At 34.7% G+C, this 20,323-nt stretch overlaps 1 protein-coding gene across 1 annotated transcript in view; it reads left to right on the top strand.

Moving 5' to 3' along the window:
* Positions 1-19,858, top strand: part of RAB11FIP2 (RAB11 family interacting protein 2) — a 34,142-nt gene extending 14,284 nt beyond the window's left edge. The window contains exons 4-5 of the mRNA XM_005229754.4: positions 11,429-11,474; positions 15,180-19,858. Of these exons, the coding sequence (XP_005229811.1) occupies positions 11,429-11,474; positions 15,180-15,407 (274 nt within the window). The 3' untranslated portion in view covers positions 15,408-19,858. The remainder of the gene's footprint in view (positions 1-11,428; positions 11,475-15,179) is intronic.
* The last annotated feature ends 465 nt before the right edge of the window (positions 19,859-20,323 follow it).

Below are 20,323 nucleotides of genomic sequence, written 5' to 3'. Positions count from 1 at the left end.
TGTGTGTGTATATATATATATATAAACATATACACACACCCCTTACATATGGTGTTCCCAATAGATAAATGTTTAAGCAGTTAATTATTTAACATTTATTGATTTGCATTTTTCCCCCCTGTATATTAATGCCAGAAATTAACAGTCCATGTTTCCATTTAATGACTTAAGTTTGGTAGAAATTTAATTTAAAATCAAAATGCTTCAAACTTGAATTTTAAGGTTTTAAAATAAATCACAGTTTTAAATGGAAAACAGGATTCTAACAAACTTGCTTTTTCTGTCTGTTAATTCCTTAATGACACAGTAGTATTTTCTTAAAAAAAAAAGTTGCTTTTTGTTTTCTTGTTCTTTAAGATTTTAGAACAGTTTGATCTTATTGTATCCCAACCCAATTTTATTCCTAAGTTAAAATGCATGCACTCCTGATTTAAACTTATATCATGTTCTCAACAAAACTAATGATGAATGTGAATTTGATAAATGAACTGAAATGGAACTGCTATAGAAAAGATTTTGTTGCTAGAAGCTCAAACAGACTTCAGTGAATTATCTTCTCAGAATCTTCTATGAGTCAAGTCATTTCCTAGTGTCTTAAATAACATGTTTACAGACAGAGTCTTAGAATATTATTTATTTAATAAATGATTTATCCAGATTAGAGTAAGGTTAGGATGTAGCTTGGTTTGTCAGAAGTTAAACTTCCATTTAAATAATCTCCTTTAAAGAGAAGCCATTTAAATAACAATTAAAATTACATAGCATTTATTTTATTTTAAATGAAAAAATATTCAGACAGATGCTAGATACAAGTAGTGAGATCTTTTGAAGTTCTTGCATGCAGCAGATCTTGATAAATATAAATCTTTAGTGGTAATCATGATGGACTTTTTTTTTCTTTATTTTGTAATTAAAAAGCTCATCACAGTGCCCATTCAGAAGGACTGTAGTCATTTGTTCCCTCTTTGTATGAGCCTCTTTTACTAGTTCTTGACTTTTATGTAAACATAAACTTTTGATAAGACAAACAGATATTCTGTTATTTTCACAAAGCCAAAAACAGTAAACATTTTGACCTTTTCTGTAAAACAACTATTATGGAATAATATCTAGCATGCAATAATTTAAGTTAGAAGCTCTTGATTTTTGTATGCTCCAGTATTATGTTCTGTGAGAACCTTTTAGAATAAGTTCACTTTCTTTCAAATACGTCTTGTACAATGATTTTCTTTTGAAGTAGAAACTAATACAAAATGTGCATATTTAATAAGTTTACAGTTTAAGTTTACCTTTTATCTGTGGAGGATTTGTTGAATAGAATCCATTTTTAATTTTTCAAACTAGTAATGCTGTGAAGAAAAAATTGTATAAATCTGTGGGCACAAAATAAATGAGGTTGAGTAACAAATTCAGCATGCAGAAAGCATACACAGGGAATTTGGGTTTTGAGTTGTTTTTTATTTACTCAACATGCTATTAAGCTCTTTTGGATGGATACAGTTTCTAAAGTAAACCAGGCAGTATCTGTTTATTAATGTGTGTCCAAAATTAGTGTTCTGCTGTGGATGAGGAGTTTGCTTTGCAGGTGGTTCTCCCAGTTAACTCCACTTGGTTTGAGTGATGGAATGGTCCCGAGGCATGTGAACTGGATTACTTCCTGATGAAACTCAACTGGAAGATGTATTCCAGGAGCACATTGTAGCCACAAAAGGGCATTCAGTCTGTGGGACCAGGCTGGAGATAATGCAAAGTGGAAGAAAAGAAACCCCACATGAACCCTCTTCCCTACCCTCAAAAAAGATTGACCAAACTCGGCTCCTCCGTGTGCGTAATGTGAAGGTCAGGTTCTTAGCACCAATGAACCTATGTCTGTAAAGTGAGTGGGAGTCTTTTCAGTGACTTTAGTGAGCTTTGGGTTAGCCTCAAGTCCATCCTAATTAATTGTTTGGTAATGTTGACTAAGCAGTAATGATTTGCAGGGCAGCAGCTCGTAACAACATCACTAACTCATGGCTAGGTGAGTTGCAGAATAGAGTTGCTGAAGAGCCCTTCACCCAACCAGTCATTAAGTGCTGACGGGCTGTATGCATACTCTGGCACTAATTACTCTTACTTATTAATTGAAAGAATGATAAATACCTCTTCCACATGTTTCTCAGCTGCTGGTACAGAAAACATAGAAGTGGTTCAGCAACAGTTGTCCCAGGATTATCTGAAAATTATTATTTTCATTAATATTATCTATTATTTTTACTTCAGGCAGGTTTAAAAAGTATTTTGGAAAAGCAAAATAAACCTGCCTGGTTTGTGTATAATACTAGTTGTCAGGAAATCACAAAACATGGCCCCCTAATTTCTATTAATCTCTGCTCTGGCAAAAGCTTGTCTATGGCTTTGGTTAAATCTCTTAGTCTCCCTGCTCTTGATCTGTAAAATGGGGATGATATTTTGTTACCTCTTACGAATGCTAAGTGGAGAAATTAGTGTTTTTTTAAGGGGTTTATAGAGATGGTATTTCAGTATTACATAAGTGTTAAGATTAGGGGGGGTGTTATTGTCTGGTGTAGGAGTAATATAGATATTTATGAGCTGATTTCTTGACAATTTAAAAATGCTTCAGTCTCACAGTGAAACCAGAAATTTGCTGTTTTTGCAAATATTACAGAACCTGTTCCAGAGGATTTATATCATACAGCCAATGAAGAATTTTTAAGCACACAATATGTCTAGTATTTTAAACCAGCATTTACTAATAATAGTTTTGTCTTCTTACTTCTTAATCCACTGCTTTGAAACTTTTAGCTAATATTATCTTAAATTGCATTCATTCTTACAATTACTGCTGTTGTCATGGCTCTCAAGGTTAATTTGCAATCAGGAGCCACGTGGATTTTTGTATTGAACACAGTTAGAGAAATTGAGGGTACTCCTGGAAAACAAAGATTGTTTTGTGCCACGACCAAACCTTGTGCATCATTTCTCTGAAATTGTTTGTGTTTAGGAAAATACACTACAGTAGGCTAATAAACTGATGTGAAAATTTCTCAATTTACACCACTTGACAAGTGCTAAAAGAAAAGCATCTTTAATTTTAATGTGTTATTAGGACCTTTTTAGAGAGATTGTACAAGTTATTAACAAGGTCCTCTGAGACAGGAGACGGGTAATTAACAAGACCTACAGAAAGAGAGTTTAGGTAATTAACAAGATCTTAGGCACTGGACACAGGGAAACAAATAGTCCAATATTTAAAGCTGACAGGTTGTTACTAGTCTGATCGAGTTCCAGATCTGGGAAACTGAATTGATAGATGTTTGGGAGCTTTCTAAGAAACTTTATATGTAAGCGTGTGTCTGTGTATACATATATGTATAAATATACAGAGAAATGCATTTTAAAAACCCTTTAAAGTGGCACTTCCATGACCTAAGTACTGTTAAACTTACAGAAAAGAAGATAAAGCTTGTGTCTACATACTGGTTATGCTTTTATCTCAAGATCTGGCAAAAAGTATGTTGCATTCTAAGCAGTGTGGAAGATGGAATAGTGGAGGAGAAAGTGACGTGTATCTTACTAGGATTCACTGTAACAATATTTATTTATGTAACAATAGTATTTATTTTTTTCTGTGCTCTTTTATTGCTTCAGCTTACTTTAAAAATTGCAACTAAAAAAACCCCAAACAAACACCAACACCACCCCAAAAACTCAATCCAACCCTTAAACTCACCTATTTTGGATCTTTCTGCTTTGTCTACAAATTCAGAAATACATTTCTGAATGTGGTTATTTTCTTCAGCCTCTCCCTCATACTGTCATCACACGTAGCTGTTAGAGCTGCCTGCCTCTCCAATGTTGCCTGTTCCAAACAAATTAGTATCTGCAGTTTCATTTTTCCCTATGGATGTAATGTTTGAAATAAGCAATGTCTCTGCATTTTGATATGTTCATTACTAGATTTGGAAAAAAACAAACAAGTGAGGTGCCATGAAAACATGAGGCTCTTGATAACCGCAGTGTGTTCAGATCGTATTAAAGTCGAAAGAACAGCTGACATCTGTTAACATTTCAGCAAATACTAAAATCTTCTATGTGTGACAGTTAACTAGTTAGAAAAGCTTTTGCAAAATTATCGGTTTGCTCTGACTTTCTAGGTTACTGCTTGTCTGTTGAGCTGTTAGTAGAGCAGGTGCCTGTCTGTAGTCAACTGCCATTGTAAAGTAAAACCTGTTAGCTTAAACCACAGTGAAGAGAAGTTATTAGAGCAATAACTTCATCAAAGATAAATGACTGTTAAATGGTTTCAGTCTCACCTATTCCATACAATGTGCCAGAGACATAGTTACTGGCCACGGCTACATTGGAGTGAACCCCAGCAGTTGCCTGGTCAGATCAAAGGGTTGAAATGACTGTGTATTTCTTTACCAAGTAGGTCATCCTTTTCCAGTTTACCGTGCAACTTCCTATTTTTAATTTTCATGTGCCTTGTTCAAAAATGTTGATCTCTAACATTTAATTGCTTGTTTGCTAGAGTAATAAAGTCTATTCTGACATTTTAACGTGTATTTATTTCTGTTAGTGAAAAAATGACATCAGGTGAACTGTGATATTTTCAGAATTTTGTTGCTCCTGTCTGTGTTAGCCTGTCTTTAAGAGCAGTGTACTTCTGCATTGCTTTTCCTGAAATGAATTTTTGTCAGTTCTCTGCTGAAATTTGACTAGACTTACGTCTAGTCAACTGTGATTATCTATAGTCTAGGTACAATATTGATAGGCTATGACAGTGCTTTAATTATACTGTAGACTGTTAAAATTTGTTAATTCAGTGTGGTAAAGCTGTCAGTAAAGCGTTATTTCAGCAAAATAAACACATTACCGGCATGTGAAAGGTAAGGGGGAACTACAGAACAAGCAGAAGTCATGAAAGGATTCTTAGTCTGTTCTGCCAGGACTGCTGCATGTCATGAGAGAAGAATGAAATCTTTTGCAAAGCTACTACAAAGCAGTGGTCACAGTATTTGGGACATTACTGGAGTGGGTTGGAACAACCCATTCTTAGATAGATATTATAGGAATACCTAGTATTAATCTTGACTTTTGCAGACTCTTCACCAGCAATCACTTACTCCTAATTAGTTGTCCGTTTCAGGAACGTTGTTTTCAAAGTTGCAAAGTTCATCCTGCTGGCTGCATGACAACGTTTTTTTCAAGCTTTCATTGTCTGTTGGTGCACATTATGGCATGTGAAATTTTTTTTGAGTGGATGCACAAAGATTATTATCTCTACCAATGCGAAGTGCACTGCCTGTTCTATTTTCTTAAAAGAAAAAAAATATTAAATAGTTATATGCAGCCTCTTTGTTGATAAATGCAGAAGCTATGTAAAACCGATGCACTTCTTTTTTTCCTATTTCATTATAAGAAGACAAAATTAATGCTATTTTTTTTAAGCATTTAAAAACGTTTCTGGAAATTTCAATATAAAATTTTACTTTAGGGTTGATTGATTGTCTTTTCCAATCTAAATGATTCTGTGATTTTTTTTTTGGTTGACTTACAGATCTCTAATACTAAGGTATTCTTATGGAAGTGCTGGCACAACTTTTAGTATAACAGTTCTTTAGTGGTCTCTTGAGAATAAAACTTCATTAGTTTTTTAACCACAGCACAACAGCCTAGTGAAAGGAGGAATATTTATATGCTTTAAAATATTAACATTTTATGTAAAACTGTTGTTGTTTGTTTCCAGAAACTTTAATTAAAATTCAGTTGAGTACACTGTGTGAGATCGGTTTTGATTTTAGAATGTCTTGTAAGTCCTGAATAATAAAAGAATTTGCACAAGTAATGCGTCCAGCAGTGTGCAAGTACAAGTGCCATTATTTTAAGATACTTATATTTTTGGAAGGAAAAGGCTAGCATTCTGATAGAGCTCATGAATGCAGCCCTGTATGCCTCCACTTCCCTTGATCTGTCTCCGCTTCAGAACTGGTCACCAGCTTGTTGTGGATTCAGATTCATATCTGTTTTCAAAATGAAGGTGTTCATACATAAAGCTAAAATTTTGTTAAATTCTTTTGAGTTGTTTTAACTCAAAGCTGCTGTGCTTCTAGGTAGTTGCATGGTTGTGTTTCTACTGCACTAAATGTGAAATATATGTGAGCCACAAGAGAAAAGGCTGCTTCCTTGAAGTGTGTATTGTTCAGGACCATTATCAAGCCCTGTATTCTGAGACTGTACGTTCTTTATCTCACGGAAACGTCTGCCATCTTTAAAGGGCTCTGTAGAGTGCAGCAGTATACTCATGAACAGACCATTTCCAGAGAAGTCTGTGTAAAGCATGTGTAGTTTGAGAAAATTATTTGCAAGGGAAGTGTGCCTTATGTTCAAAGTTCAGCGGGTTTGGTCCAGTTTCTTAACTCCTGGCATGAGACTTTATGGTAATGTTAAGAAAATGGAGTGATAGCAACAAAACCTGATACTCCTTTTGTGTCCTCCTGGGGTTACACAAACTCCAGAAGGCCATGGAACATGGCTTGACAGCAGGACAATTTATATAGTGAAGTGTCTTAAGTGATGTTCCCCAGAATCTGATTGTGAAATAAATGGTAATATGCTTACTCCATACTTGCTTAGCTGCCAGACATGACAGTCATTCCTTCTCAGAGTATAAAGTGATGTCTGCATTGCCAGACACAGCAGGCTAATAATATTCTATGGAAAGCAAAGTTTCTGAATTTCATTAACTGTATCTGATTTTATTAATTTCTTTTGTTTTTCTAGTACATTGGTAATAACTCGAATTGCATCCTAATATTTTAAGGTTTTGATATGTGTTGTGAGAATTCAAAGAAAAATGCATAAGCACTGTAATAAGAATCAGTCCAAAGACTGAGAAATAGTAATATTGCAACTCCGATGGAAAATGAACATGGTAGAGCTTTGCTAATTGCCTGTTCAGAGACATTCCATATTAAAGGAAAAAAAACTAAAAACTCACACTGAGCTTATTGATATAGTGGATATTTTACAGGATGTCAAGTTAACATAGAAGATTTCAATACTTTGAATAGTAATGATTAATGCAAATATCCTAGATTTAATTTCTATTAGTATACGGTACAATGATCATATAACTGATATGAATAGCAAAAGATAAGTAAAATGCTTTTGCTCCTTAAGAAACTATGCTTTCCATACAGCATAATTTAGGAGTGTGACTCCCATTCATAATGTTGTCAGAGTAAATGGTTCAGGCACTAAAACATTTAAATCACTTAGAGCAGAGATTTTTTTAAACATTGTTTTAATCTCTGGGCATTTAGAAGCTAAATATTTAAGCAACCACTAGACCTAATGTTTGAATGTTGATAACTACCATTAAACTTCAAAAGACAAAATTACAAGCTGCATTCATAAACTTGAGCTTGTGATACATCCTACGCTCGTCTCCACTGTGTTGAAGTTTCTATACAAGCTGCAATTAATCGACACGTAACGGCAGTATTTAGCTGCCTCATAAAAAATAGGTGTTATGAAAAAAAAAGTAAGTTTAATGTGGTTCTAATGAAATATATTTAAATAGGGAAAATAAGAAAGTATAAAATAATATGCTTGCTATGATTATGAAATAGTCATTCAAAACACTGTACAGAATCAGCATTGCAGTATGTTTGTCTTCATTATTCTTATACTATTTTTATTTCTCATCACTTTTTTCCCCATAGCAACATAGCCATAGGAAAGGGTTCTCATCTCGGATAACCTAAACTGAAATCCAAACTACTAAAACCCCAGAAATTCCGACAAACTTTATTTATTATTCAGTAAAAATGTAATATAAAGGAAGTTACTTCCCAAGCAACTAAGTAATGGATATAATTTAATCTGGTAAAAATATCTGATATAAAGTAACTGTTAAGGAAACCAATTGAATTTCCAGATGAGTGAAATGGGGGATGTGACTGTTTGCTGTACTAGATCGAAGGAGTCTGTTCTACCTATAGTGGGGTAGGGGGGCGATGTAGGAGTTGGTGGCTTGCATGGTCAGCGTCGCCTCCCTGGTTGTACTGCAGCTGATTTTGAATCTGTGCCGGTGTGATTTACTTCCCTGTGGCTATTTCCTAACTTTCTCAAAGGTGATTGGAGTGAATGAACATTTAGTAGTTGTAAGAGACAAAACTGTTAAAAATCATTATAGGACCTGGGATATAACCTTGAGGCATACAAGACTCGGTGGTGGTGGAGAGGGGGGCTGCTTGTGCTGTCTGGGTAAGTGGGAAAGGTAGAAGATGCTTGCTTTCTTGAGATGATGAGGGACACCGAAGCAGGAAGGTGGATGAACTCTTTTCAGTGAGCAGGAGGAGGAGTAGTCAGGCCAGTTTGTGTCGGTTGAAAGATATGTCCGTGGGAGGGTGTTAGACTCAGACATAACCGCACCTGGGAGTTACACAGCGTTAATGACGATGAGCCAGAGAAACTCGGTTTGACTGTAGTTCTCAGAGTGAGTTGGCAGAAAGTCCATTTGTTAGAAAAGAAAAATCTTTTTACTTGTAAACTGAGCAAATTTAGTTTGGGCATAAATGAGAAACAATAATTGTAGAATCCCACAGTGCCAGTTTTTTGCAATCGCTGTTCACAATAAACTGCACTCAAAAAAAAAAAAAAAAAAAAAAAACAACACCCAAAAAGAGAAACTTTTTTTCCCAAGCTATGAATAGTTTTTTTGCGCTTCCATAGCAAAAGTTCCCTGCCAATTTATCAAACCCTGGGGAAAAAACAGAGATGGGACTATAACTAGCACTATCAGTATGAACTGTGATTGTAACAGTAAAAAAATGACATTATTTTTTATAATTGCTTAGATCAGTGATTTCGGAATGCTTTTACGAAGTCAAGAAAACGGCTGCTCGAAGGAGGCTTACGATGGTTGTACAGCATGTGGGCTGTAGTCCTAGAGGCATGTTTTCTGTAAGCTGTTACCAGTAATCAAGTGAGATGGTAGCTTTAGGGGTATATTATTGTGATGAAATTTAAATTAAAACATAAACACTTTCATGAATTTCAGTACACCAAACATGCAACTCCCCCAAATGTACACATTCATAATTTTACAGTATTTTCTTTTGAGGTATTACATCGTCCTTGGACAGTGAGTTATGGGTGCAACAGTGAGAGCCTGCATCTGCTCACGCTCACCTCGGTCTGGAAGCACTGGCAGGAAACCCTGTGGGGCTCAGTGGGGCCGTGGAGCTCCCACCTTACAGGCAGACAATCTGATTTTTAAAAATGTTATATGCAATCTCAGCACCTGTTTCTTCCCTGAGAAACAGTAAATTTTCCACGTATCTCTTTAAACTATGAGTAAAGGTATTCATGGGGTTTGGGTTTTTATTGGGGAATATTTGGTTTAATAGTTTTTCATTTTTTGCAAGTATATTCAAATTGCTTCATGTAAAATACGCAGATGTGCTCTTTGGTAATTGCAGTTAAAATGTCCACGTTAGAGAAACAATTGCAGGTTTTTTAGCTGAAAAAAAAAATAAATAAAATTAGGCTGTATTGCCAGTGATTTATATTTCTAATTTTCAAACGTAACTTTTCATAGTCAGAACTGCTGCTTTTCTTTTAAGCTGCTGCTATGAAAAAAGAGGCCTAGAACTTATATCACAGAAACTATAAAGTCATTCAAGGCAATGAAAGTTCTTGCTTTTTTAACCTTTCAGAAAGTCACTCAGTTGAGCAGTCAGGCTGTATTATTCTATATCTTGTCTAACATGAGGAAACAGTCCCAAAAGAAAGATATCCCAAATTAACGCCACACTTCGTTAAATAGAGACATTCTTGGTTTTCACCAAGCTAATTCGATCCAGTTCAGTTAACTCTTTTTTTTTTTTTTTTTTTTTTTTTTGTACTCGGATCACGAAAGGCAGTCATGAATGAAGCAAGTTCATCATGTGTTTGACACATCAGTGTGAAACTAAAAGGCGGGCTGTGAGGGAGGGTTCCTGCCTTTAGCTTTTTAGACAATACCCGATGAAAGAGGCCCCTCATTCAAAACTGGTCTCCAGCAAACTAAGCAGGCTGCTGCGGATCACTGTTACAAACAGGTATAATGGGAATTAGCCAGAACTTGATTTGTCAGACACCTCTTGGTTTCTAGTTGTGACTGTTGGTGTAATCCAATCTTTATCCAATATCCTCAGTCCAGCAGATCGTTCCCAAGACTTTTCTATGAGCAAAAAAACTGCCTTCTTTGGAAATGAAAAATAATGTACAGAATAAAAATTCTAATGTAAAAAATTGTAAACATTTTTTATCAGGTTTTATATTTTATGTAATATGCATTTGTAAATTATGTCCTTTCCACTTCTATACCATGAAATATATGGCTTATAAATTCAGATAGCAGAGCGATGAACAGTCACAAAATACATGTTCCTTACTTTAAACTGCCTTTAAAATAATAAGAAAGTGTAAATATATTTTTGTAACTTTTTGCATTATTCTCAGTCAAATGCCACCCGTGACAGCCAGTACATGCAATCTGCCTAGTAGTTTCTGTCATGTGAAAGAATGTCTGCTGTGATGCTACCAAGTAAATAGTATTTGTGGGAGATATCAAAATTCTAAACACATTTTGAGAGTTTGTTTTCTCTCCAAACTTGCTGTAGCAAGTACATAAGAGCATAGCAGCACTGATTTTTGAAGATACTAGCTAATAATTACAGCGACCTGAGACACCAGTAGGCCTGACACGTAGGCAATGGCTGTTTTTATCAATATCAGTTGCACTTTTGCAGTTGAGGAAGAAAAAAATCTCAACGCAACAACATCATGAAACAGCTTTGGTTTTTGGATATGTGGGATAATTGCTAGGTTTATAAAATAATAGATTATTTACTCAGTTTGAAGTATGGAGCAAATGGTGCTGTCCTAAGATGGCTTTTCAGCTCTGGCTTGAGCTGATGATCACACTGGAATTTCTAAAAAACCTTACTCCTCTAGCAGCTGCCATGAAAGCTGGGAATACATGCTAGTCTGCAGGGGTTTTGTTAACAATCTCATCCCTGTTTCCAGTCTATTTCATTTAAAGTGCCACTTTTTGCTTAGAAGCTCAAGGTAAGTCTAGAGATAAGAGAAGAGCTAGGGAAGCCTAATCAGTAATACCCTTTCTTGCATTTCTTAATTATTAAAATCTTATGACAAAAAGAATATGGAAAATACAAAAAAGTATGAACAACTAATATATTAAAATTTCCATTAACTTTGAATATTTCCCTACTTTTCCTGAATTCAACAAGTCAAGAAAACAATCATATTAAATATTTTACAGCTATGTGCCTCATTCAGTAGTGTCTTCTGGTAGATGTTTTCGTCAGCTAAGTATGCACCGCTAATATTTGGGGTTTTGGTTTTTTTTCCACAGTTTTAATACAAATCCTTCTGGCATTGAAGACCTCAGGAAAACAATGGTGAGTTATGAGGTATTATGGAAAGCCATCAGTAAATGCCAACTAATTGGCACTTGACACAGGATAAGCTATTAATCTTGTTTAACCTCTCATAAGGAAATGTTGGGGGTTTTGTTTTTTCTTTTGACATATCCAGAAAATCTAATTAGGAAATTACAGGCTTAATTTAAATTTGGAAGTAAAGGAGAGTTTTACACTCTATCTAGTGTACTTCTGGTATGATGATGTAGAGAAGAAGGGAAATATCAGATGTTTGCACACAAAGTAAAAAAGAGAACTGTTGCTTTGGGGTATTTCGGATGACTCTAGAGGTAGTAGTCAGGTGAGGAACTCTGCATTAGGCAGTGATGTATTAATTGACCTAACAGGAGTTTTCTGTCACTATAGTTGGAGACCTAAAGACAGTCTTTAAATGGCAAATCAAAATGTAAGTAATGAACTCATACATTATAGGAGTAATAATGCAAAATAATAAATGAACAGCCTCTCAGTAAACACTAAAAAAAGAAATACCTGAAGTTGTTACTCAAAATATTTTTTTGACTCTAAAAGAACCTAGAATAAATTGTGTACTAAGAAAAGACAAAAAAAAATCCACAGATTTCCTATGCAGCGTCTTTTGTTGGAGGAAAATACAGTCTTACTAGAATTTGTTCTGTGAATAGATAAAATCTTTAAAAGTGGGTTTGTTTTCAATCTTTAAAATATATAGAAAACAAGTTTCACAAGCAAATATGACTTTGTACTGTTTGGGTTTTTTTCTGGTTTATGTAAATGCATTGTAATAACATTTGATGTTATTGTAAATGCCCAAGTTTTTATAATGTAACTAACTGGTGGGAGATGTCAGAGTATATGAAGGCTGCCTTTGATCAGATAGTAAACTGAATTCTACCAGGCGGTTACTTAATCTCTGACAAAAAGCGACATCAAAAAAATTGATTCAACTTAGCAGCTATTGTCTGTAAAGTAACCATAATTACAGTTTCTATGTGCTTGCAAATACACTACCTCAAATCATGTAATTTATTGCTGGTAAAAGCATCTGTTTAATTCTTTTAAGAAATAAGATGTGAATTGTTTTATTTAAAGGATTTAAAGGTGATAAAAGAAATCCTTGATGATTTTTGTTTTGCAATACCAGCTATCCTAAATGTCAGTTGTAGGATTATGAGGTGGTGCTCATTTAATACAAAATACAAATTAGGTGGAGAAGAAAATATATCTCAACCATAGTTTTGAATTAAACCATTTGATTATTATTTTTTCAAATATTCAAGATTGCTTTCTAAGGTGTTCGAAGTAATTTATTATTAGGTTCTGCAATAATAGCCCTCACCAAGTTATTATATTTCTTCCTTGTGCATCACATTTAGTAATTATGTTTGTATGTCTTCTACTCTGGTGCCAACACCTGTCTCTGAAAGCAGTGTTTAAATGGGAGCAGTAGCCAGTTGAAAGGGCGGTGTGAGCTCTTTAAGGCCTAATTAAGAACTGAAAGGAAGATGAACTAAGTAGGACAAAAGATGTGAAAGTAGCTTAGATGGTATTCCCAGAGCAGAATTCCTCATTAGAACAATAAAGAGATGATCAGAAATTGCCAAGCCTTCATTTTATCTAAGTCCGTTTCCTCTGGCTGTCAGCGTGTACCCCAGTAATATTCTGTAGCTGAGACAGTCATTCTTCGCACAGCTTATGATTCAGAATTTTTTTCCCGTAATAATTCATTATAAGATTAATGTTTTTTATCAAAATTTTAGTATCTGTTTTTGTAAAGATATAGTTGTTCCTTGCACATTCAAGTATCGCTTATTTGCTCAAACGGAACATTTAAAATCTTCTTTAACAAGCTTTATTTCCAAGTCCTAACATCCTTTAACTGGAGTTTTCTTGTGTAATTAATGTGATAGGTTATTCCCCCCTCCCCCCCCCCTCAAGATCTATATGGAGCATGTGTATGACAAAACATCTTTAAAGCATATGTATTACGCACAATTTTCCAGTAAAGTTTATATAATAATCGAAGACATCATTGCCTCTTAATTCCTGTTCCTTTGTCAAATCAGAAAATTAGGGAAACACTGTGTTTTAGACATGGAAGTGTTAATAATCTTATTTAAAAATTTAGTACCATAAAGAGAAAATTTTATTTCCATCTTGTAGAAGAAAGTGTGCTAAAAATACAATGACCACAAAGTGAAGTATAGTTATCTTTTCTATACTTGTTGGAAATCAATTACCGATTTATAAATTTCAAGTTAACTGTTTTAATAAAGTGGGAGTTATTGATCACTTACAGTCTTGTAACTTGGTAGGTTTCAAATACTGAATACAGGTACATAAATGTGACATTAAATATCTCAAATGTAGTGAGAAACCCTTAAAAGCACATATTTTTGAGACCTACTGTACTATAATTGATGGAGAGAGGCTGATTGAGCTGTCGTACTTCAGCCTATTGCACCATCATCTTTAATTAGGCTTATTTGAAAACTTTGCTCACGTGTATTTTAATGATTCAGCATATGCCAATGTGCAAATATGGAGCTGCATGGAAAGAAAAGGAATGGAGCATGGAAAGGGAATTAATATGACTTTACTGTGTTGTTTGTGCTTGGTAGCTGTGCAAGCTTTATTATTTTTAATGACAAGTTTCTACTGTAAACAAAAGCTATCTTGTGTTCTTCTTCTGCCCTGTTAGAGGTGCAGAATTTGAAAGATTAGATTATTTTTCTTAATTAGAGGTTCTGTATCTTCCACATGTCTCCATTTCTGAATCAGATAAAACTTCTTGCTTAGCATGTCTAACTGTGCTAGTACTTTTATAACCCAAATCTCACAATCTTTTTCTCAATTAAGCATTTCCAAATTTTTCATAATCTGGTTACTTGAAGTCATAGCTAATCTTGACACAGAATAAGACATTGTAGTTTATAGTATTTTGGATCACTTGTTGCCTTTTGTTAAGGGGACTAATTTGTCCATCTCTGCTAATACCTGCATTTGCTGAGTTGTCAGAAATTTTTACAGAAACAATTATGTTTTCCCTACTGCTTAATTCTGGGCCCCTCCTGCATCCAAGCAGGCAAGCAGGCTCTTTCAGTAGTACACATTTCTGTCGTAAGTGCTCTGGTTCAAACAAGATGCAGCCTTTTAGTTTCACCTAAAATTTTAAATCGAAAAGTTTTGTTACATGATCTTGGCCAAGGCCTGGAGAACCACTGATGACTAAAAATACAATATGAAAGACAGATGAGGGCTGATGTCATTTAAAGCTAAGTAAATGTTTTGCTGTGATACGCTCAAAAGGCGAGAACTTGGGAGAGTTACAGCGGGACTTGAATTCTCAGGGCTCTTTCTCTTGTTCTTCTGTAATGAAGGTTTCCCAAAGTGAACCTGCTAATTGTTCTTGTGCTTACTGATCGGTACCGTCATTGACGGTGTATACATCTCACTGAGAACGGTATTTTTTTCTGAGATGACAGTTTGGGAAACTTCAAACTGGGCAACCTGTCTCCAGTTGTCTGCTCCAGTGGGGGAGTTGGAGGGAAGAGCTCTAGAGCAAATGGAGGTGTGTTGCCTAAGGAAAGTTGCTTCTGTCAAGAGGTGCATGTGAGAAACATATGGAAAGCGATAACCCATCAATTTGTCCAGAACACTGAACTATTTAATAAAATCTCTTGTTTTTCTTAAACTTACCTGTAGGATGGAAATCCTTTTGACGCCACTGCAGGATACCGTAACCTTACTTACGAAGAGGTTTTGCAGGAGCTGGTGAAGCATAAAGAGCAACTTAAGAAGAAGGACACCCATATTCGTGAACTTGAGGATTACATTGATAATCTTCTTGTACGAGTAATGGAAGAAACACCTAGTATTCTCAGAGTGCCATATGAACCTTCTCGAAAAGCTGGCAAATTTTCCAAAAGCTGAGACAGCAATACTTGATGGTACTTTCTGCTGAATACAGTAGTGGAAGGAAATCACACATTAACTTTTCAACTTCTGTTTATTTCTTTTCTCCTAAGAAATTTCAGGAATCAAGGGAGGACAGGACTATGGCACGGGGCGGGGGGTTGTTTGTTTTTTACTCCAGACACTAGCAGGGACTGCCAAAATTAATATTCTGTTAGATTACCTGAATATTATTATTTTTCCTTTTTGAGAACACCTTTAGGTACAGAATGGTTATGGTACAGTTAATAATACACATTAAATATGTTCATGCAGTTTATGTAATAGCTTAGTGTTCACCATGTGGCAGTTTCAACTGGGAAGCCTGTGCTGTTATGAATGTTTTCTTGACTGATTATTGGTATTATGCAAATATATCGATTCTGGTATTACAGCATGCCATCAAGACCACTGTTTTCAAGCCAGTGTAGTACACTTCACTAAACCTACATGTGGTTTGTTGCAATGGAATGTAGTTTGTTCTACACATATTAGAGGAAAACAGTGATGCACAGTCCTTGCAGAGTAAATGCTGTGTTCTATACAATGTGCTTTTTGTATAACAGTGTAAAAAATACCATGCCATTCCAGTAATGGCACATGCTGGAGTTAGTTATTTTACACTTAAATGCTGAATTTTGTGTATAATTATTGAACTTTGGTAGTGAGCTCATGACATAAGGTTGTTTTGAGGATCTTTTTTGTATGAAGTTATTGCATGCCTTTTTATATGTTAAAGTACTTTGAACAGTGTTAATAGAGTCGGAGGTAGGACTGGAGGAAAGTATGGAATAAAGATATGAATACTTTGTTCAATCAAAGTCTGCTACAGTAAAAATGTAGGAGAAATGAACAGAGTGACTTAAATAGACATAATTCAAAAAATACATAACTGACTCAATTTAAGGTTGAGTTTTACATGATACATATCTGTCTTAGTTTTTTTTAATCTTATGACAAGGAAGTATATGCCTTTAGAAATAGGCTATGTTGCTTAAAGACATACAAAGTACTTAGAAAGGCTTTTGATTTAAAAAAAATCTGTATGTGTGTAAGTACTTCTAAAAGTCAGTTTTCACTGAGGCAAGTGAAAGAATGTAGTAAATGTCTTCCTGATCATTTAATAATTGTAAAATGACATATGAAAAAGGTATCTGTTATTCAGTAAATTGACAAAATATAGTGATGAATGTATAATGGGAAAATACTATAGGAGAAGAATCCTCACAATATTAACATAAATAGATATTTTAATTTTCTTCCTGAGAGTCTCAATTGGATTCTCTGTTGCTGTGAAACAGTAAGATGATACTAAAATAAGGTACAGAGAATAGAGAACTGTCTGTCTTTTCCTCCTCTTATTTTTCTACACCTGATCTGTTTGGGTTTTTTTCTTATAACACCATGTAATCACTGTTGCTGGGCAGGAAAAAAATTCTAAAATTAAAATCCAATTTTTTGTTGTTGTAAAAGATCTAAATATGTTTTCATTTTTAAAACCACAAAAAACAGTAATATCTTGAATAATTATGACCTGGAGAAGTTGGAAAAGTTCTATTATCTGAATGCTTTTGATAATGTTAGTATTGTATGACAGCACAGAATTATTCCTGTTAGAAAAAAGTACATCTTTGTACAGTTGTTCTCAGATTTCATTTACTCATACTTGGCTTTTTCTTCTTCTCTTCTTTCTTTCTTCTTTTTATTTTCTTTTTTATTATCATTATAATTATTTTTTAGCAACTACCTCCCATCTCCCTAGTGCTATGTCCCTAAAACATATGCAGTTTGAGTGTTCCCAGCCCACCGTTGGGATCCCTTAGCATAGATCATTGTGCCTGGATGGAGCCTGAGTGATTCAAGCCCCACCTAATTGTAGTGCTCTGCATTTAGACATTTGCAGCGCAGCAACGGGCCCACTTATCAGGTAATCTTTCTTTTGACAACCTAAGGATTTATCAAGTCCAGTACCTCATAAACCACGTGAATGTTCTTTTGACCCACTTAAGATCTAAATTACTGTAAATTTATTGTAATATATACAAAGTGCCAAAGGTTATGTACTACATTATGGTACGTTTACTGTTGGAAGTTAGGTTTTGCACTCAATTAGATTTTAATTTCCTAATTACACCAAGATGTATTTCAGTTACTCAGTATTTCCATAAAAGATCTTAAACATTTTCAAATGTTTGGCCAAAGCAAGTGGTTTTCTCATATTGTTAATGGGGAAGTGTTGTGCAATTGTTTTGAATTCCACAGTCATTTTCAAACTAAGTGGTATGAGACCATCTGTAGTATCTCCGATGATTGAATCATACACACCAATGGGGTTTAACAAATAAACTAACCAGAGAATATGCTCCAATGACTTTTCACTTGCGAGCCAACTTATAATTATTAAAATGAAACTCTACTATATTTAGCACCTCTGAAATCACTCCTTTTAGAATGTAAATGTAGAATATCAAACTGCATAATTGACTAAAAGCAGATCATTTGACATATTTGCATACCAGGAACGATAAGCAGATTAAAGGTAGCGAAAAGATCAATTTTTGTGCATTAGTGGAGAAATTTAGTGAAGCTTTGAATGTGCTATCTAGTCTTTATCTGATCTGTAAGTGAATAAAAGCACCTTTTGTTTCTAACAGTTTGTCAAGAAAAAGGGGAGAATGACATGCAATTTAGGACAAGGTAAAGTTACTAAGAGAGGCAGAATGGGACATTTACAACTATGAAAATATTTTTATAGAGTTCTTACAACTAAAGATACAGGCTACTTTTGGAGCAATTCTGGAAAGATTACATGCATGTAATTTTCTGCTTAGAAAGAAAATTTTAACATTTTTCTATATTTTGAGATTATTTTTGCAAAGCATCTTCACCCCAAGCGTATTTTTTGAACCATGCAGCTTTTGAATGAAAACATTTCATACAGAGTCATTTATATGTTGCGAACAAAGGAAATTCTGTTTCTGCCATAGGATAAAATTGTAAACTTTCTTGTAGATCATTTTAAAACCACAATAACATGCCACTTACAGTCAGTCTTTCTTGCCCTTTGAAATGTAGGGATGAAACTTTTGGATATCTCTACATTATTTTGATTTCTTCTCTCAAAAATTAGCATTTAAGTTCATCCATGCACACACTGTACTTTGAAGTTATCCTTTGAACACCTCTGCTCATAGCCATGTATTTTACTTACTTTAAAGAACAAATATCATGGCCATACTTTAATGTTGTAAGTAATATAAACTTTCTGCCATTCCAGAAGGATGTTTAATATTTATGTATGTTACCTCTTGCTGCTGTATTTTATGTTTAGCTTGGTTTTCCACCTACTAATGAATGTAGCATTCTCCCTAGATTATACATAACTACATTTATTGCTGCTGGCTCTGTATCAAGAACTATTTGTAATTTTCCAGCTGTGAAAATGTTGCCTTGCATTTAGGAAGGTTTCATGATTTGGGGACCTAATGAAAATCATGCTCATTAGGTACTAGGCTGCAATTCTTTCTGTACAGGATGCCCCTTTCTTACATGCATCTTAAAACAAACAGAACTGCTGTCTTAATATGTTTACTGCTGCACTGGAGGTTTGTTTACACTTCCAGCTTTAAAGAAAAATTATTGTCCTATATCAAGTATGTAAAGTAAGCTCATGCTTTTTTGCTCTTTATGTATCCATTACTGTTGTAGATACGATAGAAGCATTAGCTGTGGGCTTTTAAAATGGTGATATTTAAAGCATGTTGACTAACTTCCTCTGTTTGAAGTCCACGGTGAAGGATTATAGCACTGCTGTGTTGATGATGCTAGATTTAAGGGTCTGTCAGCACTTTCAGTATGAAACCCTGTTTTCAGGGATTTATAACTTCTAAATGTAAATACAGTCACTGGAAGTATTTAATATGCAATAGGTAGCACTTTAATCTGTTTATGAAGGCTGTTGAGATCTGTTTCTGAAGTCATGGGTCTCCTAAGGCATGGTGGGCATTTGCTTTATCTTTCATAATTTTTACATGGAGGAAGCCACTGGATGTTACAAATGGTAGAGCCATTCCTATTCATCTTAGAAGCTTCCAGATGTCTTGTATTACAACATACTCCAAAAAGCTGAAGATCCAGGTTATATAGGAAGTCTGTAAAAGATATGAACATTACTTATAACTTAAGAGTTGATTTTCGTCTCGTGCAATCAATGGTAGTTTGTCTACATTAAATAATGGTACAGAATCACAACTATATGCACATGTGAAAACTATAAACTTAGAATGCATGAAAAACTTTTTTTGTTTCATTGTTGCAACTTCAACTCCTTTAATTTGATTAAAATGTTATCTTAATATTTTCATTTCTGTTCATTAAATAAATATTGCATGTCTAACACTAATAAAGCACCACAATGCACTACCGCAGTATTTCTCGAATTGTGATATTACTCTGTGTTATGCAAAGCATGTAACGCTTTAAGCTCCGCTTAAATATGTGTTTGAAAGAACCATGCTGTGAAGACTCTCAGACTCCAGAGAAGTGTATTTCCTTAGGAACAGCTCTAAATGAATATCCCAGCTGTTTGCAGGGTAGCCATTAAGAGAAATCTCTTCAGTAGTGTCCAAAATGTATAATTAGTGAAAAAAATGGCATGTTCTTAAATGCACTACTATGTGTGTCGTCTTTTGTGTGACAGCTGCAGTCCTTTTAAATGCACCATTCCTCTGATTCTGTGGTTGTGTAAATATTACTAGGAGTTCTTCGGCACTGCAGGCCAGAACTGCATTTAGCATGAGGACAAACACTGCAAATTTTTTATATGGAAAACATGATGCATATTTCTCTTCATGCTTGACAGAATAAAATGCAGCCAGAATGGCAGAAAACCAGAG

The sequence above is a fragment of the Falco peregrinus genome, chromosome 1, assembly GCF_023634155.1.
Source record: "Falco peregrinus isolate bFalPer1 chromosome 1, bFalPer1.pri, whole genome shotgun sequence".
Lineage (NCBI taxonomy): Eukaryota > Metazoa > Chordata > Aves > Falconiformes > Falconidae > Falco > Falco peregrinus.
Note: the sequence above shows the minus strand (reverse complement) of the source record. Positions and strands in the feature narration are given on the sequence as shown.